Genomic DNA, 25,932 nt, shown 5'->3' with positions numbered 1-25,932 from the left:
ATGTCTGTATCAAACAATGACGAACAAAATGTAGTTGTTCCAAGTGAGGAAGTGATGGATGAAGGTAAGTTTGCTTTCATGGCTAAGTCCCCGTTTGATTGTTGCTCTAACATGTTGATAATTTTGATAGCATTGCTTTTTACGTATTTTACATATTTTAAGATATGTTGCTTCATTTTACTGAAAGAGAACAAAACTTACAACCGCCATGATCCCGGCATCAAGTCATCGACGTCTTCTTACGCTAAATTCAAGGCTCGCATGTTAATTGTCAAAACAATATTTAATAAGTTTTCTTACAGGACAAGCTCAGCAACGAGACCAGGACAACCGACAGCTTTCTACAACTATTCATCAGCATGTTGATCAAAGAGCGGTCCAGGTTGACTCACTGCAGTATCAACAAGTGGTCCAAATTCACCCGGGGCGGCAGTATCAACAAGTGGTCCAGTATGATCAGCGGCAGTTTCATACAACGATCTACAATTTGCCAAAGCAAAGTTTTATTCCATCTGGAGATGAAGGTTTGTGCTGTTGATATTTGATTGAAATAGTTTCCATAGTTATGGTAATAGTTGCTCGGTTGCTAAAGTATCATACCATTGAACATAATGACATAAAGAGTTTGCATAATGCTGCTATGTTGCCATATTTTAATTGAAAAATTGCATAAGTGGTTTTAACTGTTAATGAATCTTGCTTCATCATCAACTGTAACCAAGCCAAGCTATGTAAACAAATCAGCCTCATGCTTTTAATCTTCGTAACAACGAAAACTCAAAAGATACAGCAAAATGTTATGACAATTAGCAAAATATATTGTTGATTTTATTGCGAGGCTGGAATGATACAAAAAACATTATAAAGTCTCCTATATGTTGCAATAAGAAGGTAGATGATTTAAAAGTAACATTTAAAAAAAAGGGACAATTTAAAGTATCATTAGCCGACATCTCTTTGCATGTTGTTCATTTAATAAAACACAACGTTAATAAATATCAACAAAATTGCTCATCAGGGTTTTGTGGATATGTAAATCAATGAATTTTAAATGTTTTGAATAATAATAATGCTTGGTTTTATATATGCGTTGCTCCTCAGCGCTTTACAATGCAGCTGTATAGAGGCGCAGCTGAGTAGCCTACGTTTCACGGCAGTCGAGTGTGGCAAGAACTCAGCGATTAGACACGTGTTTCGCCCATGAGGCTGACAGGGCCGTTGACAGGATTTCTCGGGCCCGGTCCCAACTTATTTCCGGGCCCCTTCCGTCCCGATAGCTTAATTGGTTAGCGCGTCACTTCTGGACCGAAGAAGCTTCAAGATCAAGCTGCGCTGGTTCGACTCTCAGGGTGTGCGCTTAAGCAACGCACGTTAAGGACTGCTCTCCATTCAGCGGCATCTAATGGATGAAATAATTCCCCGGCAACAACACTTCAACAATCGGAAACTTCACTCTGTCAATCTCAGTGACCGGGCCTGCGTCAGTAATTCAAAGGCTTTACAAGTATGCGAAACTGCCAGGATTAAGCTCTGCAAGAAGCTTTCTTAGTCCGAGGATAAAGATTCAATCAATTAATTAAAAATCAACAATGTTATGAATATAAAGGCTGTGCACAAAATTTTATTGATGTGCTGTTAAAATGAGGATGACACATGCCGTTCAAAGTAGAAAATTAAATGCAATAATCTTTATATGTTTCCAAACAAGGTAGTTTGGTTAAATTACTAATATGCGTTTCTTCAGGGCGTATCAGTGAAAATACCCTTTACTAAAGTTTTCAAACCTAAATTGTTACTGCACTTAGTTGCATAATGCACATGCTTGAATATTCTTTACAAAGTTTGTAATAGATTTTTCGTTGAAGAATAGGTCACCCAAAGTTAGTCCGCCCTGTTAGCTCAATTGTTAAGAGCACAACTCAAAACCAAGCGACGCCGGTTCAGCTCTGGATGAGCGCTTGAGCAACTTATATCAGGACTGCTCTCCATTCAGCTGCACTTAGTCGATGGAATAATTTCCTGGCAGCAACACTTCAACAATCGGAAACTGAACTCTATCAATCTCTGCAACCTGTCTTGGGTCAGTGGTTCAAGGCCTCTGCAAGTATGAGAAACTACCAGGCAGGAATGACCTATCATAGGCTTTGACTAATAAAACTTTTCTGTTTTTTGTGAACCACCCAGCAAACTGTCCACTTGAAGCAGTTGACTGTCTCTTGTCATTAGTCTCGTCCTATTGCTCAACACGACAAACAGTGTACCAGCCTCATTTTTGTAATCAAATATCGATTTCGCTTTTAAAGCATCTTCAGTTTGATATTGTCAAGAGCAAAATAATAATAAAAAAAAAACACTTTATCTTATCATAAACACTTATCAAGGCTTTGTCAGTCCGAGAATAAAGATTCAGAACCAAACCAAGTCCAATCATGCAAAGTAACCAGCAGTATACCAGTGGCCACTTTGAAAAATAATATTTATACGTTTATTTTTGCTTTCAAGATTCCATAAAAGGTCTCAAAAAACTGCAAAATATAACTCGCGAACTTTATCAATCCTCCCCTGACGTTGACTTATCCAACTTTGACGTTTGTTTAGAGGAAGTTCCAAAAATCTATCCTGAAATGCATCGAGTTGATTTTTACCAAGGAATGTCCGTTCCTAACGATGACAAGTATACTCCCGAAAATAAAAATATTAATTTAAGATCTTACCAAACCGTACTAATTGATCAATTAGTTTCTGATATTCAAAGGAACAGTTTTGTGTCGATTATCGGATATCCTGGGTCTGGAAAAACAACTTTATCGAATCGCTTGTCAAAACAACTTTCCAAAAATGAAGACTATCTTGTCTTAAAGCAGCTTTTTATGGACATGAATGACTCGAACAAACCATTGACGATAGAAGAGTTTTTATTGGGAGATTGCACCTACACCTTAAGCTATGAAGAAAAGCAATCTGTGTTTAAATGGATGACAACCAATTCGAAGAAGTGTTTCATAATTTTAGATGGATTTGATCAAGCCAATTGGAAGTTGAAAGATAATGTGAAAAAACCCCAATTCAGCGATTCCCTCGTGTATAGCGAACTTGTGTCAAATCTTTGTTTGGGAAGATTTCTTCCAAATTGTCACTTGATATTCACTTCTCGATCACATGCCATGATTAATGTTCCTAAAAGATGCCGACCTAAACGCACTTATTTCATTCGTGATCTGACTTTCAAAAACATGAAAACGTTATTCCACGCCTTAGTAAACAATCAACAACAATCCGAGATTGTTTGGAAAAATCTCACTGTAAACAGTTCTCATTTATTGTCCTTGTGTTACAACCCTCTGATGCTGCAACTCTACTTAAGAGCTTCGCTTTTTTCGTCACATGAAATCACTGATATTTCCACGATGACCAGAATATTTTATTCTGTATTGTTAAATCTTGAAAGCACAGAACATGCCGTTTCTATATCAGATAATATTGTCATCAAACTTTCTAAAATCGCTTATGAAGCAACCAAAAAAGGAACTGTATTAATTACAGCCGACAATCTTGAAACAGAATCTCTTTCCAGTGAGAAAGTCCAAGATCTTGTTGTTACTCTATTCGGAACAAACAAAAAACGTACACTTCTGAAAGGGCAGAAAAGCTTGTATTTTAGCCACCAGACATTCCAGGAGTACTTCAGTGCTTTGTACGTCTGTCGTGAAATGTCATTGCCAGATTTTACATCGTTTGTTGAAAATAACTTACTGGACGATCACTGGTTTGTCGTTGTCCAATTTACATTTGGACTCCTTTTGGATTCGTTCATGTACGAAGGTAAATTTAAGTTTTATTTACAGTTAATTTATAATATAACTAACAACATATTTTGTTGTTGTGCTTGTTTCATGTCAATAGATGAGTTATCAACTTAATGGAAAAGACTTATTATGATTATTGTTACTAATTCTAATTGGCAAATGAACCTTTAATGTCATTTATGAATAAACGCACAGACAGTTAATTAAATTTAGTAATTTTTATTGTGTTTGAAAAGCCATTGGAAGACCTAAGTTTACAAACTAAAGTCACATTTTGGAGAAGTTAAGTTATCACCAGAATATGTATGTAGCCTGTATGCCTGTTCTCATGCAAAATTTGATTCAAAAACGACTTAACTTCGCTATAACACACGCTGGTGTTTGCGTAGAAATAAAAGATTTAACAACTTTGAAAAAACTTTAGTTTGCTTTTTCTCAAAAGTAGTATTTTGGACTTAGATAGTTCTTTAACTCAGGTCTTCAACTGTATTTTCTTAGTTTTTTTGTTTCACTGAACTTGATGTTAAAAGATGCACAAGTGCCACATTGCGACTAACTTACATCATGACAACAAACAATATTTGCTTGCTTGTCAAGGTTAAAAAAACTTTTGTTGTACCAGGACGTACGATTTAAAGTACAAATATGTTTTAACCATTAACACCTAAAATAGAAGGACTCGTATCTCGCAATCTCGGGTTTTCAAACATGGGAGCCAAAATCTTAAGACTACTATGCGCATAAATGACTATGACCTAGGCTACTATGGCTAACTGTTGCTGAATCTATTGAAAATTTCCACAACAATTGCAGATAAAGAGAAAGCAATGCTTGCCAAAGTTTAATTGTGACATGACAATGCAAGTGGGGTTTTGCAACAGTCCATTATTATTTACTGGACTTTGAGTTTAGCTTCATTGCAGTGCAATTAGTTTGAGCGGAGGTTAGAAAATGCAGGTGTGCCTTTTGATTGCTTGCCGTTGTAGGTTAGCCTAGCCGTATATCATCACGCTGCTGGGGAAATTCAAGTAGCCCAGTTGCAAATATTGAGATCTTGTGAATGTAGCCTATAGTAGTCGATTGGAATGTTAGTTATTTATAAAATAAATGTCGATGGGCAAAAAAGATCGAGAACCTGTTATAAATTATGTTTATTTAAGGTACTTGAAATTACTGCATAAAAAGATGCCGAAAGCATGTAATGTTTATGGATGTAGTGGTAATTACAAGGGTGAGCCTTATACCAAAGTTGTAAAGTTTCCAACTGTCGAAAGGACGTCGTTTTGATAGAAAGATGTACGTTTTTGCCGCAGAACTTCATAATATTTCACCGGCTGCATATAGAATGCTACGGAATTCTGGCTCAATTGTTTTGCCCAGAGTAGAATTGATTAAAAAACTACTCTCTGGTAGTCTTCAAGATGAAAATTTGAAGCAACTCTTCCAACAACTTCAACCACAACAGCGTCTTGTCAACGTTCTATTCGATGAAGTGAAGCTTACAGAAACACTTAGATACTCAGGTAGCCGCGTAGTTGGTTATGCTCGAAACGTGTCTGGTGAAGAAGAAGTTCTTGCTACTCATGCACTGGTGATTGAAGTTGTATGCCAGTTCGGAGGCCCTAAATATATTCTGCATATTTATCCTGTCGCAAAGCTGAATTCTGATAAACTTAAGGAAATGATCCTGGAAGCTTTGGTGGCAGTTGGTAACGCTGGAGGTACTACGATTTCCTGTGCATGTGACAATTGTAAAACAAATGTCTCTGTTTATAAAAAATTAGGCGGACCTGGCAAAAGTTTTATCAAAGCAACCAACTCTGATGTTTTTCTTGTTTTTGACTATGTCCATTTATTTAAAAACATTAGAAACAACTGGATAACTGAGCACAATAAAGAACTCTCTTTCATGAAAGAGGAGAAAACGTATGTTGCACGCTGGCGTGATATTGAAGCACTCTACAATGAAGATCGTAAAAACAGCATCCGTTTAACAAAGGTCACATACACAGCTGTGTACCCTAAGCCTTTGCAGAGACAAAGTGTTCCTTTTGTTTGCCACATTTTCCACAAAAAGACTGTAGCTGCCAGTGGCGTATTCTCCATGCATGCACTGCATGCCTTACAATTCTGATGAAATCAGAAATCTTTCAGAAACAACGAATTTATGCGTAGAAATTGAAAATGTTAATAGCAGAACCACCTCGCTCTATTAATTTCAATATTCGAAACAACTCTTCGTTTGCAAAATTTGGAAACTTTGCTGACCTGGCAACTCTGCATGATGAGACGAGCTCAGCATGCGTTGATACTACAATTTGCCGTTCTTTTACAACCAGCGCTTCCACTTTTGTGGTAATTACCACAATTGTGGAATTTTCATCATGCTTGTGGTAAAAATGTAGTAATGCAAAGTTTGTGGTAATTTAGTGGTAATATGGAAATTTTGTGTGGAAATGTTGCCAAAATGTGGAAATTATAAATTTTGAAAATTTGACATAAAATACTATCAATAAATAAGAGCATTTAAACTGTTGTCTTCTGAAACCGAACAGACATGCAAGAAACTACTCTAACATGTTCCGCTGTTTTCGGTTTGATTTTGGAATGCGTCCTGACTTTTGACTTTGAACGTAGGGTGACCATGTGATCATATTCATAGTCAAGATGTCTTTCAGATTCTAGCTGCGGTGTTAAGTAGGCTACAGTAGCCTACTTTGCTTACTTATTTCGGACGTTTTAATAACTGTTAATAACCGGTACAGTTAATAAACTGAGTAGTTGTTTTAGACCTTATTTTACACTATATAGGCTAGTGTAAATATAGCCAAAGAATAGCGTTGCCAGATAAGGAATTCTGTCCTAGTTTGAGAAAAGTTTAAAGCTGTTGAAAACAAAAACTTGCATTTTGGAATTTTGTTTTAGTTCTGGGTAAAGATCAAAACTCTAACCTTATTCCGAAGTCTAACCCTTCCTAACTTTAATCCTAACTCTGGCAACACCTGATTATAACCATGGAAACAAGTGAGTAAAAATAGCCACTTTGTTAATGTAAAAGTAAGTCGAAATACGGTTAAAATCGGGCAGAAAATCACAGTAAAAAATGTGGTAATCTGAGGACAAATGTGGTAATACAAGTGGTAATCTAGCTTTGTAAAAGTGGAAGCACTGTTTACAACAGCGCGGCGCAAATGGAACCAAGGCATGCAGATTTGAAATTGCATGCAAAACAAAAATCACGATCTCGAGACAGAGTTGCCAGATTGGTCTTTTTAGGGCCAAATTTCAGAAATTCGGATTTTTTAAAAAGTGTTTGGCCGGACTATTTTTGTTTGGACGCTTGGTCTTTTTTAGTTGTCCGATTGGCATTTCTTTGGCCTTTTTTCTTTTGGTCCTCATAGTTTAAGTCCTTGCGGTTTTCTACTGTAGATAGTAAGATATACTTGAGACCTAAGCACAGTAGTAAGATCATCAAGAAAACGGGTCGGGTGTATGCTGAAGGTCATACACCGCTGCATAGCGAAGTCCGCTTTCCTGCAATGCAGGATAAAGATATAAAATTAAGACATTGGATTCATGGTGCGTTCCAAACCTCATTTTTTGCAAAACAGCTTAAACAATTATCAGCTAAGTAAGGTTCAGATTGCAAGAAAAGCTATAAAACCTAAGGCAAATTTTCCTGGGGGGCATACCCTCAGACCCCCCTACACTGCTATGACCCTCCTTCCCATGCATGCCTACGAGAATCAACCAGGATACGCCACTGGTGGCTTCCCTTTCCACGTTAAAGAATACACTCGATAATAGTGATGGCACTATCATTTTCGTGAAGCTCATCACTGACTGGTTTCACATGATGAATGTTAAGGATCACTATTCAGCTATTAACATGCGGGATGAGTGTCGTCAGCCGTGGACAAAGGACTGCACTAGTTTCAAGAAGCTTTGCGAAATTTGTGACGTGGTGTCTTCTTGCGCCTGGACAGGTGGTCATGGTCGAATAAAAAAACTCACAAAAACAACTGCAGATGCATTTGTTGTGTCAACAAGAACCAACATTCAGGCTGCACAGCTATTGCTGACGGAGTATAATTTCAGTTATGTTCTACCTGGTGTGTTTGCTGATGAAGCCCTAGAAAAGTTCTTTGGCCAAGCCAGACAACGTAGTGGCGGTAATTTCTATATTGATACTGTAGACATCAAGGCAGCTGCTGAAACCAAGAACCTTCATGCTCTTTTGAAATATGATTGTACCCCACAAGAGTCTGGTGATGCTAACATTCATCTTGACGATGATTTTCTGGATATTGCTGACACTCAAGAGCTCATTGCTTCCAATAGCTCTATCAAACACAAGATTATTTTTCTGGCTGAATATTTAGAACACAAATTTCGATCTTGTTTGTCTGGAGTTGAAAATGAAAATGTCAACGATGATGCAATTGATTCAGCATTCCTCCAGAATTAAAATCGGGGTGGACTGACGATACCCAAACTTTCAACAGTTCATTTTGTTTATTCAGCACATCACTTGTTTAAGAAGTGGAACTTTCACTGCTGTCGAACACACGCAAGCCAAATTTTAGCACATACCAATAGCCCAATGGCTAGAATTAAAGCAGCTTGCATGACGATGTCCAATATTCTTTTGAAAGCATTTGTTCTGGCTAAGGCTACAAAGAAAAGCGACTTGGTTGTTTGAGAAGGAGAGAAAAACTTACTACTTAAGTAGGCCAATAATATGCTGCCACACTGTTTTTAAAGAAAATATGGCATTAAATTTCTCATAGTGGTCACAGCGGTAAAGTTTTAACATCATCAGCCCAAGCTGGGTTAACCACCGAAGTTATATCACAAAACAGTTCATTTGTCTCTAACGATTGGATGTTGAGTTTGACAAGGTCAGCACAGGTAGCTTTCTGACCAGCCAGAGTATCCATTTTAAACGACGCTTTATCATACGGTTTAAGACCAAGTTCGCACACCAAATCACTCGAAACAAACGTCAACTGCGAACCAGGATCATGCTGACAATACACCAACTTCGATTTGCCAGTCATTGGATTCAAAACACGAGCAGCAGTAATGCGGTTAAAGGCTGCTTTAACATTTCCAGTCTTAACATTACGCACAGGAACTCTGGCACCAGCATCATCTTTACCGACCGAATCCAGAGAATCACGTGACGTCACATAAAAATCATGCAGAAGAAAATAGTGTTTCTTATCGTTGTTAGGCCCACACTTACGACAGTTGTTTGCATGAACGCAATCCCTAACCATATGCTGGCGCAAACAATTCAAGCATTTGCCAGCTTTTACAATAACATCTCTCCGATCTTTAAGTGTTAAGCGCAAAAATTCTTTACAATTAGACAAAAAATGATATTCAACTTGACCATGTGACGAACAACAAATGCATGCCGGTAGGTCTCTACGTCTGGCCACACCACCGCGCGGTGCGCCAACAGCAGTCGAGTACTGCAAACTTCCTGACATCACATCATCATGGGGTTTTACCGACGTCTGCCTAACCGGACATGAAGGCAATTTTCCTTTGCCAAACTTTTGAAAATGCTGCGACTCACCAGAATCGCCCATTAGCATAATGCTAAAATCAGTCGACTTACGCGTTTCCTCTCGTACAACAAAATCGAATAAACTCTGAAAAGTAGGCTCATTAGTGCCACCATACTGATCACCTAAAAAGTCAAGATAACGCTGCTTAGCGTCAAACGGGAGTCGCTTAGCCAAATCCAAAACAAAACGTCCTTCTAATTTATCACGCTGACCATAAGCTTGCGCGTAAAGCAGACACTGCGACAATTCATCTTTAAACTCTTTCAAATCACTGGAAGAGATCGAAGTTAATTTGCTACCATAGCAATACTTTCTAATTTCCGGTTCGGCGAAAAGACCTCCACGAACTCCAAAGCGTTGGGACAAGCGATCTAACGACATTTCTATCCTGTCTTCCTCTGACAAGCCAGGAGTGTCGGAAACCAAATTAGTAATCGTTTGAGCAGCTGTTCTAACACAAGCTGATTGTAACAAAGTCAAACGAGTTCCCTTTAAATGGCGAAGCTGCCATCAAGGCCGTAACACGATTTTTAAAGAAGATAAATGGCATATTATTACCATCGTAACCAATCAAGGCCGCCTTATCGAAAAACGTCCTACTATTTTGGTATTCAAAAAAGCAATCCTACTGCTGAGAACTCGATTTAGCGGGAGAAGACAAGCTATATCCCTTAAGGGGCTGAGGGGGCTCAGTCACATGCACAGCCCGATCACGATCCTCAAACACGTTAAAATCAGGAGACGCGATACGCCTCTCACGATCACGCAAATTACCGGTACGTGTAGCTGGGCGATCAAAAACTAGTGGCGCAGAAAACTGTGAAGGGGCCAAAGCATTACTGCTAATGGCGGCCCCGTGATCTGTACGCTCTGGGGAAGAAGTTCGATTATAATTCGCAGGCCTTGGCTCTAGAGCCTTCGGAAGACCCTTAGCCGCGGCCCCGAGACCTCCTGAAACAGCTTGAAAACGTGTGGATTGCCCTGGTCCACTCACGGATTGAACAGTAGGGTGGAGTGAATTTCACTTAATCTTTTGGATTTTGATTTAAGGTGTTGTAATGTTGTCTTTGGGCCTAAAAAACAACCCCAAACATAATTTCGATTCTCCTACCCCTAAATTGACCCTCCTACCTGAGGTCAAAGGTCACGCGAGGTCAAAATTGCTCTATCTCCACTTCTACTGGTGCTAGAAATCTGTTTGATGGCTTAAAAGATTCAGAAGACCCATATTTCTATCTGTTCTAAGAGAACTTTTTCTTCTATTGCTAGTAGAATTTGACTAAACAGCAAAAATATAGTTTTTGTGGTATTTTTGCATAAATTATACAACATTATAGTTAACGAACTTCAACAGCCAAAATAGTAAATTTCAGCAATTGGTTGGATTATTGTTTGAGAATCACAAAACTATCCACAAAGCAATGGAAAATACCGACCTGCAGAACAATTTGTCAATTATAGCCTCAAATGGAACAGCAATTATTACAGGTAAACACCATTGCCACATTAGAAGAGTTGCTGCAAAGACCTTCGCTATAGGTCATCTGTCTCCTGCGTACCAACGAACTACCTCTCAGGCATGTTTTTAAGCACTTGGATGGAGTCTCTTTAAACTCCGACTCGTTTTCAGGCCCAATTGGCAAAGAGCTAAATGGTTTATTGACTGATTGGCATGTGGTTAAGTTTAAGCTATTATCTTCTATTGAATTTCCTCAATTGCCAAAAAAAGTTATGGAAAGTTTGAGTTCCGATCAATTTTATGCATACCAAATTTGTTTGGCTGTCATATCTGGAAAACTTGAGAATGACTTATTAGCACAGTTTGAAGTATGTGGCTTGTCACATGCAAGATGGTTGACACTTGCATGTCGCATTGTGAGATACTACACTTCCCAAGCAAAGCCGAGCAAAAATTTGAGAATTCTGGTAGAATTTTGTTTACAAGTCCAGCCTACTTCTCCAAAGTTGGTTTGATATCAAGTTTAACTCTAAAATAAATAAAGTAGCTGTCAACTATTTTGGAATGCTCAAACGAATCAACCAATTTCCCTAGAAGCAAGCAAGAGACATTGCATCAAAAACTTTGATTCTTAATGGCTTCTCAGCTCACCCCGAAAACATTCTTCTTTCGATGATGGCTGACGATGATGATACATCGATCGCAAGCTGTCAATATTGTGCTATCGCTACGCAGCTAAGCAAAGATGTTGAAATGACCCCAGATGATGAAAGTGCAAAGGCGAAATCTATTGCAGAGAGGACAGTAACTGTTCGAAAATTTATCATACCGTAGATCAATATCAACGCCGAGTACTACCACAACATGGTAAATTTTGATGAAATTCGTGTCACAGGAACCTCCAGCAACCAAAGTTATGAATGATGATGCAATACAAAATTTCAAAACAAAAAAGCTTGAAATTGATCACCCATGCCACAATCAAGCTGTAGAGCGCCATGTGAAGCTCGTAATAGAAACTTCCATGTATGTGGCTAGGTTCGAAAGACGGGATGGTGTGATCCAGCAAAAGATCAGATCAAAGAAGTTGATGCCCCTCTTTCAACACCAAAAATCAATTTTACTGCTGAATATGATTGCATAAAAACCACTTGTTTTTCGTTATAGTTACCAGGGGCATAGCCGGGACCTAAATATGAGGGAAGCAAAATGCTTTGTGACATCTTTGGAGTGTGCAATTGGATTTTTCAAGCAATGGGATTTTCATTAGGTGCTGCTTGACTTGAAGACCTGTCGGTGGTCCCTTAACAGCCTTCCCGTTGTTGCTGGTTATTTCATGCTCAATTTAAATTTTGATTGTTTGTGTAATAATTATTATTGTACGTAGTGTGACTTGTTGGCAAAAACTGTATCTCTCTCTCAATAATTTCATGCCTTTCAACCATTGAAATGTCATCTTAAATGCATCAAAACATTAATTTCATACTTAGTTTAAACTTCAATTCCTCATCAATGTTTCGGATAAGAATAATTCGATGTTCAATACACTTATTCTCAAACAATAATCCAACCAATTGCTGAAATTTACTATTTTGGCTGTTGAAGTTCGTTAACTATAATTGCATGTGCAAAAAAATCACAAAAACTACATTTTCGCTGTTTATTCAAATTCTACTAACAATAGAAGAAAAAGTTCTCTTAGAACAGATAGAAATATGGGTCTTCTGAATCTTTTAAGCCATTAAACAGATTTCTAGCACCAGTGGAAGTGGAGATAGAGCAATTTTGACCTCGCGTGACCTTTGACCTCAGGTAGGAGGGTCAATTTAGGGGTAGAAGAACCAAAATTATGTTCAGGGTTGTTTTTTTGGCCCAAAGACAACATTACAACACCTTAAATCAAAATCCAAAAAATTAAGTGAAATTCACTCCACCCTATTGAACAGGCGTCTGGAAAAGGTTAGGTAAATTAAACTGCGATTGATGTTCGCTTCTGGAATGGCTAGAAGAACCCTTCTTAGAACTACGCCGGGAGCCCAACTCTGATCGATATTCAGCTAAAACTACTTCTTTACGTTGTTCAGCCCTCAACTGAGCGTCTTTGAGTGCGAATTCAGCAGCTCTCGTTTCGGCTCTCGCGGCGGCCTCAGCAGCTCTCGCTTCGGCCTCAGCTCTCGCGGCAGCCTCTGCTCGTACGGCCTCATCAGCTCTCGCGGCGGCCTCAGCAGCTCTCGCGTCGGCCTCAGCTCTCGCGGCAGCCTCAGCTCGTATGGCCTCAGCTCTCGCGATGGCCTCAGCAGCTCTTGCTTCGGCCTCAGCTTGGATCTGGAGCTCCTCTCGTCTTAGCTGTAGGTTAATTTGTGCAACTATCCGAGACGAACTCTTAGACATCCTAGTGCTTACATTTGAGGCGCTATCCTCAGGATGTATGTCAGCATCCAACATATCTGAGAACTCACTTTCTTTTTGTTTGAAGTTATTTTTTAACGAGTTAAATTCGGGATCTACGCTATCACGAAGTTCTGCCAAAATTGCGGAGTTAAAAATTTTACTCAAAAGAGCATGGAAATGCCGTAATTCCTTTTCTAAAGTAGATAACTTAGATCTAAAAATTAACAACTCCTGCTTATCACTCAAAGAACCTAGGGCTACAGAAAGTTCCCCAATTAGAGTCAAAATATCCCTTCTAAGATGCCGGGCCTCTCGAATTGACTTAGCCTCATCGTTACTGGGTCCCTTCCAAGAATGGCCTGCACGACCGCAAAGAACATCATCAGGCTTAAACTCAGTCGAATCGACGGCGGTCGAGTCCCTGTCGCCACCGAGTGTAGACATATTAAATGTTGGGGCTAAATTTAACAATTAAAAAATTAAGTTACACAAACACACAAAATTATTACAGTAGTTATAAAAAACTTAACTGCAAAGACCGTAAAAATACAAAAAGAATTTAAATGCACAGTACCGTAGTTGTAGGGTTATATATATGAAGTCCTAAAGTTCCACAAAACTTGCTTGGATTCGTCCACTTGAATCTTCAAGCACAGATCGATTGTCTTTAATCTTCTATCTTGCCAATGAATGTCAATGTAATTTTTCTTAATAACCAACAAAAAAATGTCTTTAATTTTCAGCTTGAAGTTCTTCAGTACCAACTGAGAAATGTCTTTAATTTTCTTTTGCTTCTGTTGACTACCAACCAAAAAGATCTTCTTTTTATTATTTCTTTGCTTCTGTAGCCTACCAACCAACAACTTCGTCTTTTATTTTTATTATTATTTTTTTTTGCTTCTTGGCCTACCAACTAACAATCAACATCTTTTATTTTTATTATTATTTTATTTGCTTCTTGGCCTACCAACTAACAATCAACGTCTTTTATTTTTCTTTGTGCTTCTAAGTTCCAACTGACATCAACGTCTTTATTATTTCTTTAAGTGCTTCTTGGCCTACCAACTAACAATCAACGTCTTTTATTTTTTATGGTCACAGCGGTAAACCATAATCTCTTCGTGGGAAAATTGTAACGTAAGATTTCCGGATCCGTTCGTCTGTATGTAATGACCGAAAAAGAAACACTCTTCTGAAACGTCTATTCAAAAAGTGTATTTCTGTAAAATTAGCCCGCGGCTATCGAAAACGGGGTGCAACACCGTACACCACTAAAACTTGTCACTCCGATACAAACTACTTAGATAAAAGACGGAAATTTTGTCCAGCTAGCAAGCAATAAGCAAACAGTTAAATATGCGACCAACCTTCGAATCAACAATTTTAAGCATGACAAAATAATTTGCAATATCTCAAACTCACGTACGCAGTTATGTGACGTAATAATGATAAGCAATGATAAACTATTCAAGCACCTGTTTCAAGTTTGGCTATCACCTGTTCAAGCCTGGCTTACAGCTGTTCAAGCTTGGCCCACACCTGTTCAAGTAATCAAAGATTTAACGATGAAGTAACCTGCAGCTGCAGCTGCAATTTTTACAGGTCTTGCAAACGATTCTGCAATCTGCTCATTTTTAGCAATAGTCCATTACGTCAGACGCCAAGATTCAGTAGACCTGAACGGTTTTATGTGACGTTTAATTTGTACAGAGATTGGCCGTAACATATAGCTGACGAATAACTTTATCGAGTATAGGCTAATCGTCTGCTTTGATATAGCCTAGGCTGTCATTGATATACCACGCACCAATTTGTTGTTTTAAATCTTGCTGTTTAATAATTTTTGCCGTTTTAACTAATCACTTTTACTGAATGTTGATTTAAATTCTTGTTCCATTGACTTACGTAAAAAAAAACACCTATTTTTGCAACAAATAAGCTTCAGAAGACTTTTCATTGACATTTTAGAGAAAAACAAGTGTGAAAAATGGAATCCTTGCCCCTCAAAACCCTATAACAGACACCGAAAACAAAGTTTTATGAATAATTTATACTACATTTTAGATACACCCAAGTTGGATTTAACACCCAAGTTCCAAATACCGAGCATAGCAGATACTAGTGGTCACAGCGGTAAACCATAATCTCTTCGTGGGAAAATTGTAACGTAAGATTCCCAAATCCGTTCGTCTGCATGCAATGACCCAAAAATAAACACACTTTCGAAACGTCTATTCAAACAGTGTATTCCAGTAAAATTAGCCCGAGGCTATCGAAAATAGGTGTAGCCTAACGCCTACACCTCTAAAAAAAACTGTCACTACAATACAGATTAATTGGATAAAAGACGGAACCTTTGTCCAGCTAGCAAGCACTAAGCCAACAGTTAAATGTGCGGCCAACTTTCAAACAATCATTTTACGAATGACCAGAATAGATATCAATATCTCAAATTCACGTAGAAAGTAACTGTGACGCAATAGTGAAATCAATTGTCACGCAATTCAAAACAGGTGTTCGAGCTAGTGAACCAATGCATTCATGTTTAAACAGGCCCAAACAGGTCTGAAACAAGTCTATGAACAATGGTGCAATTTCGGCACATTTTCTAGCAACTTCCATGACGTAATATTCAGTAGACTTGAACGGTTTTATATGACGTTTGATTTGTACAGAGATTGGCCGTAACATAGCGGCCCCTAGTTATGACAGTCTAACATGGCATAACTAAAAAAGAATTGAAGGACAATCGTGAGCCAATGAATAAAACACACAATACACAAATTTTTTGAATCACTCACGTTTAAGTTAATACGCAAATACAAAGGGCATGCAAAGAATGAACAACAATACGGAATAATACACGACGATACATGAAATTGGTACCATAGGTACACGCTAAATGACGCTATATACAATTGTTGCGATAATAACCGACTGTTCTGGGCTCAGACAAGGGTCGGCCACCGCAGACAAAACCAGGCTCAAACCCTAACACTTAGGTGTTCTTTACGGGGGCGAGGCACGAAATATCCCTCAACACGTAGTCTACTTTCACTTTCCCCGTACTCTCATCATAGTTGCAGACGGCAACTTTGGCTCTACGAACCACAGGCTTCCCTTTCCTAATTTGTGGAACTACCTCATGCACCCTCCCAAGTTGATACTTCCCACGTTTACCAATGTCTTGGAGAGAACCTACCACTACAAGTTGACCAGGCTCCAAATTCTCGGCCATTTTTAGCCATTTTTTCCGGCCCTGAAGACCTGGCAAGTAAAAATCGATCCATTTACTCCAAAACTGCTGAGAAAGTGACAAATTGAACCGATAATCCCTTCTTAATTGGTCACGATCATGTGGTTGCCCAACAGCACAGTATGGGTCTAAGTATGGGGTCAAAAGTGAGGCAGGGGTGATGACAGTAAAATCCCTAGGGTCGTCACTCAAAGGTACCAAAGGGCGTTCGTTCACGATCCGAACGGCACTGCCTGTGTACGTAAGCAGTTCAATAAAATTGGGCTTACGAATTGAAGAGTCCAAAATGTGAAAAAAGTATTTGGTCACATCAGCCATGAAACCAAATCTTTCAAGCCGAAATCTAGCCAAGACATCTGCCAGAGGGTTTAACAAGTCAGACAATTCAGGACAAGAAGACATTACATCATTAACACAAGTTCCTCGAAATTCAGACTTGCCATCGTAAACAATGCGCTTTTTTAATTGTGACGTCACAAAGTATGGTAAATACCATTCAAATCCCTTGACATTTCCTGCTTCACCCGCACGCTCAATATGGCCATTAGATTTAAGATCTTTCATGGTGTCAGTAAGGAAATCACGAAGTTCAGGTTGTTTTAAAGCCTTCTTTCTTAAAGCAGCAGCTCTATCTGACGCCAACACAAAATTGTTAGGTAGATCAATATCTTCCTTCAACGGAACAGGTATCTCAAATCGACCATCTTTCAACTCAATATTCGGTTCGACAAGTTCTCTAGCCAAAATATCATTGCGAGACAATTCACAGGTTTCATTTTGCAACGTCAAATCCTGAATGACTTTATTCAGGTCTGCTATTTCCATATCACGAGACTCAATTTTACGCTGAAAGCCAGAGATGACATCCGACTCTGAAGACGTCTGCACTCTGCACACTTTAGCAACGCTTTCAACTAAGGGTGTCTTACCACCACAAGCCAACCAACCGAGAGGAGTGAGTAAAGCATGCGGTTCACTGCGATTTTCACCAACACGTTCTTCTTTTGCCCACATCAAATAAGCGTTGTCGTTTCCAATCAGTACATCTACAGTACTACAATCATTCAAATGAAACATATTCACGTCATGAAAATGACGGAAACTACTTAAATCCTGCTTATGTGGTAAAGTCTTAACATCGTCAGCCCAAGCTGGGTTAACCACCGAAGTTATATCACAAAACAGTTCATTCGTCTCTAACGACTGAATGTTGAGTTTAACAAGTTCAGCACAAGTAGGTTTCTGACCAGCCAGAGTATCCATTTTAAACGACGCTTTATCATACGGTTTAAGACCAAGTTCGCACACCAAGTCACTCGAAACAAAGGTCAACTGCGAACCAGGATCATGCTGACAATACACCAACTTCGATTTGCCAGTCATTGGATTCAAAACACGAGCAGCAGTAACGCGGTTAAAGGCTGCTTTAACATTTCCAATCTTAACATTACGCACAGGAACTCTGGCACCAGCATCATCTTTACCGACCGAATCCAGAGAATCACGTGACGTCACATAAAAATCATGCAGAAGAAAATAGTGTTTCCTATCGTTGTTAGGCCCACACTGACGACAGTTGTTTGCATGATTACAGTCCTTAACCATATGCTGGCGCAAACAGTTCAAGCATTTTCCAGCTTTCACAATGACATCTCTCCGACCTTTAGGTGTCAAGCGCAAAAATTCTTTACAATTAGACAAAAAATGATATTCAACTTGACCACGTGATGAACAACAAAAACATGCCGGTATGTCACTACGTCTGGCCACACCGCCGCGCGGTGCGCCAACAGCAGTCGAGTACTGCGAACTCCCTGAAATCACATTATCATGGGGTTTTACCGACGTCTGCCTAACCGGACATGAAGGCAATTTTCCTTTGCCAAACTTTTTAAATTGCTGCGACTCACCAGAATCGCCCATTAGCATAATGCTAAAATCAGTCGACTTGCGCGTTTCCTCTCGTACTACAAATTCAAACAAACTCTGAAAGGTAGGTTCCTCAGTGCTACCATACTGATCACCTAAAAAGTCAAGATAACGCTGCTTAGCGTCAAACGGGAGTCGCTTAGCCAAATCCAAAACAAAACGTCCTTCCAATTTATCACGCTGACCATAAGCTTTCGCGTAAAGCAAACACTGCGACAATTCATCTTTAAACTCTTTCAAATCACTGGAAGAGATAGAAGTCAATTTGCTACCATAGCGATACTTTCTAATTTCTGGTTCTGCGAAAAGACCTCCACGAACTCCAAAACGTTGGGACAAGCGAGCTAACGACATTTCTATCCTGTCTTCCTCTGACAAGCCAGGAGTGTCAGAAACCAAATTAGCAATCGTTTGTGCAGCTGTTCTAACACAAGCTGCTTGCAACAAAGTCAAACGAGTTCCCTTAAAGGGCGAAGCTGCCATCAAGGCCATTACACGATTTTTAAAGAAGACAAATGGCATATTATTACCATCGTAACCAATCAAGGCCGCCTTATCGAAGAACGTCCTACTATTTTGGTATTCAAAAAAGCAATCCTGTTGTTGAGAACTCGATTTAGCGGGAGAAGACAAGCTATATCCCTTAAGGGGCTGAGTGGGCTCAGTCACATGCACAGCCCGATCACGATCCTCAAACACGTTAAAATCAGGAGACACGATACGCCTCTCACAACCACCCAAATTACGTGTAGCTGGGCGATCAGCAACTAGCGGCGCAGAAAACTTTGAAGGGGGCCAAGCATTACTGCTAATGGCGGCCCCGTGACCTGTACGCTCTGGGGGAGGAGATCGGTTATAATTCACAGACCTTGGCTCTACAGCCTTCGGAAGACCCTTAGCCGCGGCCCCGAGACCTCCTGAAACATCTTGAAAAGATGTGGATTGTACTGGTCCACTTACAGATTGAACAGGCGTCTGGAAAAGGTTAGGTAAATTAAACTGCGATTGATGTTCACTTCTGGAATGCCTAGAAGAGCCCTTCCTAGAGCTACGCCGGGAGCCCAACTCAGAACGATATTCAGCTAAAACTACCTCTTTACGTTGTTCAGCCCTCAACTGAGCGTCTTTGAGTGCGAACTCAGCAGCTCTGGCTTCGGCCTGAGCTCTCGCGGCAGCCTCAGCTCGTACGGCCTCAGCTCTCGCGGCGGCCTCAACTCGTATGGCTTCAGTTCTCGCGGCGGCCTCAGCAGCTCTCGCTTCGGCCTCAGCAGCTCTCGCTTCGGCCTCAGCTCTCACGGCGGCCTCAGCAGCTCTTGCTTCGGCCTCGGCTTGTATCTGGAGCTCCTCTCGTCTTAGCTGTAGGTTAATTTGTGCAACTATCCGTGACGAGCTCTCAGACATCCTAGTGCTTACATTTGAGGCGCTATCCTCAGGATGTATGTCAGCATCCAACCTATCTGAGAACTCACTTTCTTTTTGTTCGAAGTTATTTTTTAACGAGTTAAATTCGGGATCTACCCTATCATGAAGTTCTGCTAAGATTGCAGAGTTAAAAATTTTACTCAAGAGAGCATGGAAATGCCTTAATTCCTCTTCTAAAGTAGATAAGTTAGATCTAAAAATTAACAGTTCCTGCTTATCACTCAAAGAACCTAGGGCCACAGAAAGTTTCCCAATTTGAGTCAAAATATCCCGTCTAAGATGCCGGGCCTCTCGAACTGATTTAGCCTCATCGTTAATGGGCCCCTCCCCAGAATGGCCTGCCCGACCGCAAAGAACATCATCAGGCTTAAACTCAGTCGAGTCGACGGCGGTCGAGTCCCTGTCACCACCGAGTGTAGACATATTAAATGTTAGGGCTAAATTTAACAATTAAAAAATTAAGTTACACAAACACACAAATTACAGTAGTTATAAAAAACTTAACTGCAAAGACCGTAAAAATACAAAAAAGAATTTAAATGCACGATACCGTAGCTGTACGAGTATGTGAAGTCCAAACGTCCACAAAACTTGCTTGTATTCTTCCACTTGAATCTTCAAGCACAGATGGATTGCCTTTAATCTTCTTTCTTGCCAATGAATGTCAAAGTTATTTTTCTTCTGTACCAAACTGAGAAGAAATGTCTTTACTTTTTAGCTTAAAGTTCTTCAGTTGCCTACCGAGAAGAAATGTCTTTAATTTTCTTTGCTTCTTTAGACTACCAACCAATAAGATCTTCTTTTATTATTTCTTTGCTTCTAAGTGCTTCTTGGCCTACCAACTAACTAACTTCGTCTTTTATTTTTTATGGTCACAGCGGTAAACCATAATCTCTTCGTGGGAAAATTGTAACGTAAGATTCCCAAATCCGTTCGTCTGCATGCAATGACCCAAAAATAAACACACTTTCGAAACGTCTATTCAAACAGTGTATTCCAGTAAAATTAGCCCGAGGCTATCGAAAATAGGTGTAGCCTAACGCCTACACCTCTAAAAAAAAACTGTCACTACAATACAGATTAATTGGATAAAAGACGGAACCTTTGTCCAGCTAGCAAGCACTAAGCCAACAGTTAAATGTGCGGCCAACTTTCAAACAATCATTTTACGAATGACCAGAATAGATATCAATATCTCAAATTCACGTAGAAAGTAACTGTGACGCAATAGTGAAATCAATTGTCACGCAATTCAAAACAGGTGTTCGAGCTAGTGAACCAATGCATTCATGTTTAAACAGGCCCAAACAGGTCTGAAACAAGTCTATGAACAATGGTGCAATTTCGGCACATTTTCTAGCAACTTCCATGACGTAATATTCAGTAGACTTGAACGGTTTTATATGACGTTTGATTTGTACAGAGATTGGCCGTAACAACTAGTCCTTCTATTTAAGGTGTCTATGGTTTTAGCCATAAGCCGCTATAAACCCCACCGCTCTGAGTTAATGAAAGCATAAGCCATAATGAAGGTTTAGGTCTGCAAAGGTGACGATTAAAGTCGTACTTTTCATGAAGATGTGATTTCTTTCAGATGAAAATGTACAAAAGAAGAAACTATTGAAATCAGAATTATATAAACATACCTGCAAACTTGCTGAAAGTAAGTAGCCTATAATTTATTAGTTTTAAAAATTCAATGCAATAAAAGCCTCAGGGCCGTGAAATTGAAATATGTCGTGATGCCGGTGTTGGATCAATCTCGGAGCTCATCTGTAGTCAAATTAAGTATGAGTTCCATGACCTTGCTTGCCTGACAGATTCCTCGGCGTCTTTATAAGTGCGATGCATAGTAGTAGTAGACGACAACAATCTGTTAACCCAGGTCGTCGAGGCATCAACTACTGCTGTACACCTCAGTTATAAATATCCGTTTGAATTTGTACTGAACTCTATTGCCAATTTTGCATTTTCAAGGTTTTATTGCAAATTTAAATACACTACCGGCACTGATATTTTGTAAAATAATTAGAACGTTTATCAAAAATAAAAATCTTTGCATGTTTTTAATGTACATAACTAGGCTATTGACTTCATTACTTGGCTGCATAACCGAGTGGTTAGAGCACTGGTACGGGCTCGGCACTCGAATGGGCGCCGGTTCGATACCTTTCATGAGCATGCGGCTGTGCCTTTGGCAGGACACTTATAAGTATGCCTGAAGATGGACATGAAGGTTGGCTTCTTTGCCTTCACGTCCACTTAATATTGATCTTCAACCATCGGGCGAAAGCCTGGATAAGAATAAAAAAAAATTCATTAACATTAACTTAAAAACTTCATTAACTTTTTTCAATCTGATGTCATGTGCAGCTTTAGTGTTATGTGTATTATTCGATCATTGCAAAACTATTTTTATTTCCAATACTGAGCGGAAACCTTGGCATATAAAAAAAAATTCACGCTGAAACGCCATTTTGTTTTCGGTTAGTTCTTGAACATAAAGCATTAGTTGGATTAGGAGCAGCAAGAAATGGCGGATTTGGGTAAAGAGGATAATTTTATTTTCAACTTTAACCCTGATGTTAGGATACAACAGTATATTCTAAGACCTTTGGTATAATTTATTTTATAGGTTTGTCTAATTTTGTGTTGAGCTAGCTAAATTAATGACTGCAGCCTGGTAAGCCGAGCTAATACTGATTGATATTATTCCTGTATTATTAGATCACAATGATGATCGCTCCATCATCAAAATCAGCAAATTGTTAAGGGAAAGCAAGGACGAGGAAGTGATTATGACAGTGGGACGTCATTTTCGTGGAGGAATGTTACGGATGTATGATGTCGACACTCACAATGACATACATGCTATGACGTCATTCCTCCAGTTGATGCCAGCTCAAATTCAATTCCTTGGTCTGTCGAAATGCAAAATGATTTCAGAGCAATTCCGGCCATGGATCGAGGCGATCAAATCGACGTCTGGATCCGTAAGTCATGTTTAACTTTTGAAACAATATTTTTTTACACTGATATTAACATCAGTTGTTACGTTTATTCAACGTTAGATTACGTTGTTTTACCGTGTGTGTTCTAACTATTTTCCAATTTTAATGTTTATTATTATCCGTCAATTGTCGTTTAAATGTGCACAAACAACAATCATTATTTTGTTTCTATCCCTGTCAATTCTTGCTACATTCGACAGCTGAGAAAAACCATTACTTTAGTTGTTGAATACTGTAAATAGTAATATGTGTGTAGAAGAAGATTGCTCGAATAGATCTCGAAGGCAACCTTTTATCAAGCGTCGATGACGTCATTGAAATATTGGAGAAAGTTGAGGAAGAGGTTTGGATGGGTCATTGTCTCGATGATGGTCGCGGGAAGTCAAGATCCCCGAACACGGAGGAACAAGCGAAGTTGCAGAAATGCCTGAATGAGTCGGACAATAAGGTGGCAGTTGTTTACGTTGTAATTAACATTATCTAACGGCAGGGATTCTTAACCTTTTTCCTTGTTGACACCACTTTGAAATCATCAACCAGTTCTCGCACCCCTTTCCAGAATGCCTCAAAAGTGATGTTGACTACATATTGATAAATAACAAAATCATTGTGTTTAGGCCTAATCTTTATTCATATAACTGATAATGCAATATGGTACTTTCCTCATACGGGAGATCTGAAAATTGTGTTTTCCTTTCTCGGTGCCTTGTGTTTCTATCTATCTCTACGATTGAAATTACCCCCTTTATCATGTTTTACGACGAAACTAAGACCAAAAGAACGAACTGTTTAATACGGCTGCCTTGCAAAAATCTTAACTTGTTTTAGTGCCGCAGCAAATAATATTTGAACTTTAAATGCCATAAACAAAAAGTGACGTCAAAAAGATATGAGGCAATTTTACGCAAAAAGTGACTTTTAGGTAGGAGAGGTTTGGATGGAAATTAAAAAAAAATTTACCAGAACTCTTAGAATATAGTGTTGTATCCTACAACTTCTTCAATTCAACTTTTTTGCTTTGTCTTATGTATATAGAATTTGATGATCGTGGTTGGCTGGGATGATGACGACAAACGTGTTTACCTCACGTACAAAGATCAAGATGTTGATTTGGAGTTGCTACCTCGTGCACAAGAATTGAATTGATTGAGAAATATCGCTATTCATTTATTTGATGTTGTTTTGCAATTAATTGATGACGACAAACGTGTTTACCTCACGTACAAAGATCAAGATGTTGATTTGGAGTTGCTACCTCGTGCACAAGAATTGAATTGATTGAGAAATATCGCTATTCATTTATTTGATGTTGTTTTGCAATTAATTGATATTGTCAATTCATTTGATGTTGTTTTGCAATTAATTCAAATTGTCAATTGGTTGAAGGTTATGTTGATTTGACTGTATTGATGGATTTAAAAATGCAGCAATCAACAACAAACTGTTTGATCACTTTATATGACATTATTGTTACATCTCGTTTATATTACGCCATGTCTTGTGGCCGAGTGTTGTTTCATTTATGTTGCTGCAAAGTCAGGCTTGAACGGTCGCTTGAAAAGATCTTTTTTTCTCTTTTTTTTCAAAGCTGAAGGAATCATTTAAGTTGTATTTTGATTATACCGTATCTTGACCAGTGTTTCAAATCAACTAGTGCTAGTGCATAGCTTAGAGATAATATTATTATTATATTATATTAGTATATATACAGATCAGTTTCGCTTACGCACATTTGCAGCAATGCGGGTTGTGGTCTCTAAGAATCGAATGATTTATGTCGATTATTTTATTCGTTTACGTCACGCACCACAGTCGAGTTAATTGAAAGATGTTTTTATTGTTTTATGAGATGTAATTTTATACTAAATGGATGTAATGCATTGACTGTTGATTTTGTTTTGTTTGATATATAGGTAAAGGTGAGTCCCATATTAAATAACGTCTATTTACAAAAAAGCGTTAGACCGACGCTTTTAACAGCTGTGTTGTGGAAAAGAGTATAACCTTTTTTATAAATATTCAGCATGTGTTTTATACACAGTTACACTGTACTCATCGCAGATAGGTGTTGCTCTCAGCGCTTTACAAAGCAGACAATGTCAGAGCAGTCGAGTACATTATTACACTGAGCTTGCCCCTTTGCTGTGTGCCAAGTAGGCTACTTCCAAAACGTTTCTTGTTATATCCGACATCCTCTGCCCCCCCCCCCCCCGATTTAGAGACAGGTATGTTTTCATGCCATTTTATGTCTTCTTTAACGACACCTGGTATTACAGACTGACAATGCTGGAGTGGGATTTCACGGCTCTTTTTTATGTTCATCAGCTTGGAAGCCTTGAGACATCAAATGGACTTTTGTGTGTGGTTGCCACAACAAAGACTTCGTGCAAGCAGTTGTCGAGATTGTAACTAGTTGTCCGCATGGTGGCAATGATCAAAGCAATTTTGTTCAAGAAATGGAACAAATGAAACTATTAGTGCAATATACTGCATAATATCATGACTATTTACATTTATACACTAAACTATTTATTTTGACGTATTTGATGATTATTTTGATTTGAATGTTATTTTGATTCTATTTGATGTATGCACTAAACTACATATATTTAAAAATAATTAAACAAAGATTAAAAAACAACCAATTTCACTTTTAGGACTTTGGAATCTGCCGCTTGATAATTTTGGGAAAGTGGTTCGTATGCTGAGACGTTTTCAGACGTTGAATCAATGTAAAAGTGGGCGGATTTGCTAACATACTAAATCTTTCACCAAACTTCAGGGAACTTAGGAAACCTGTGGTCCGTCCGCGTGTTTGTGATCTGTAGTTCGGTGCAGCAGATGGAATGTTTTGACTGGTAACGTAAATACTCATTGGACAATTTTTCCTATGAACCAACTGACTGCAGTCATTGTGACCTTTCTAGCACTCAGCCAGAGAGTTGATTCTTGCTTTGAACTTTTTGTTTTTTTTTGTTTGTCGCATCCAGGCTTACACCCGGTGGTTGAAGATATAGATTAAGATGACGGGAGGCAAGGAAGCCAATCTTCGTGTCCACCTTCAGGCATGTCTTTGAGT

At 38.9% G+C, this 25,932-nt stretch overlaps 1 protein-coding gene and 1 pseudogene across 1 annotated transcript; both read left to right on the top strand.

Moving 5' to 3' along the window:
- LOC145765631 (uncharacterized) lies at positions 1 to 24,986 on the top strand. The gene is made up of 7 exons (XM_082577463.1): positions 1 to 64; positions 303 to 524; positions 2,503 to 3,822; positions 21,437 to 21,505; positions 22,570 to 22,835; positions 23,110 to 23,301; positions 23,889 to 24,986. The coding sequence occupies exons 1-7, from the start codon at positions 1 to 3 to the stop codon at positions 23,997 to 23,999; spliced, it is 2,244 nt and encodes a 747-aa protein (XP_082433589.1). The 3' UTR covers positions 24,000 to 24,986.
- LOC145764517 (uncharacterized) lies at positions 7,660 to 8,534 on the top strand (annotated as a pseudogene).
- Positions 24,987 to 25,932: the final 946 nt, after the last annotated feature.

This window comes from Aplidium turbinatum, chromosome 2, assembly GCF_918807975.1.
Source record: "Aplidium turbinatum chromosome 2, kaAplTurb1.1, whole genome shotgun sequence".
Lineage (NCBI taxonomy): Eukaryota > Metazoa > Chordata > Ascidiacea > Aplousobranchia > Polyclinidae > Aplidium > Aplidium turbinatum.
Note: the sequence above shows the minus strand (reverse complement) of the source record. Positions and strands in the feature narration are given on the sequence as shown.

What these genes read in the sequence shown, in the direction of transcription:
- LOC145765631 (XM_082577463.1), top strand. Translation starts at nt 1, where the DNA reads ATGTCTGTATCAAACAATGACGAACAAAATGTAGTTGTTCCAAGTGAG. An exon ending in TGAGGAAGTGATGGATGAAG is followed by an intron (nt 65 to 302) that starts GTAAGTTTGCTT and finishes GTTTTCTTACAG; the next exon opens with GACAAGCTCAGCAACGAGAC. An exon ending in TGAATGAGTCGGACAATAAG is followed by an intron (nt 23,302 to 23,888) that starts GTGGCAGTTGTT and finishes TTATGTATATAG; the next exon opens with AATTTGATGATCGTGGTTGG.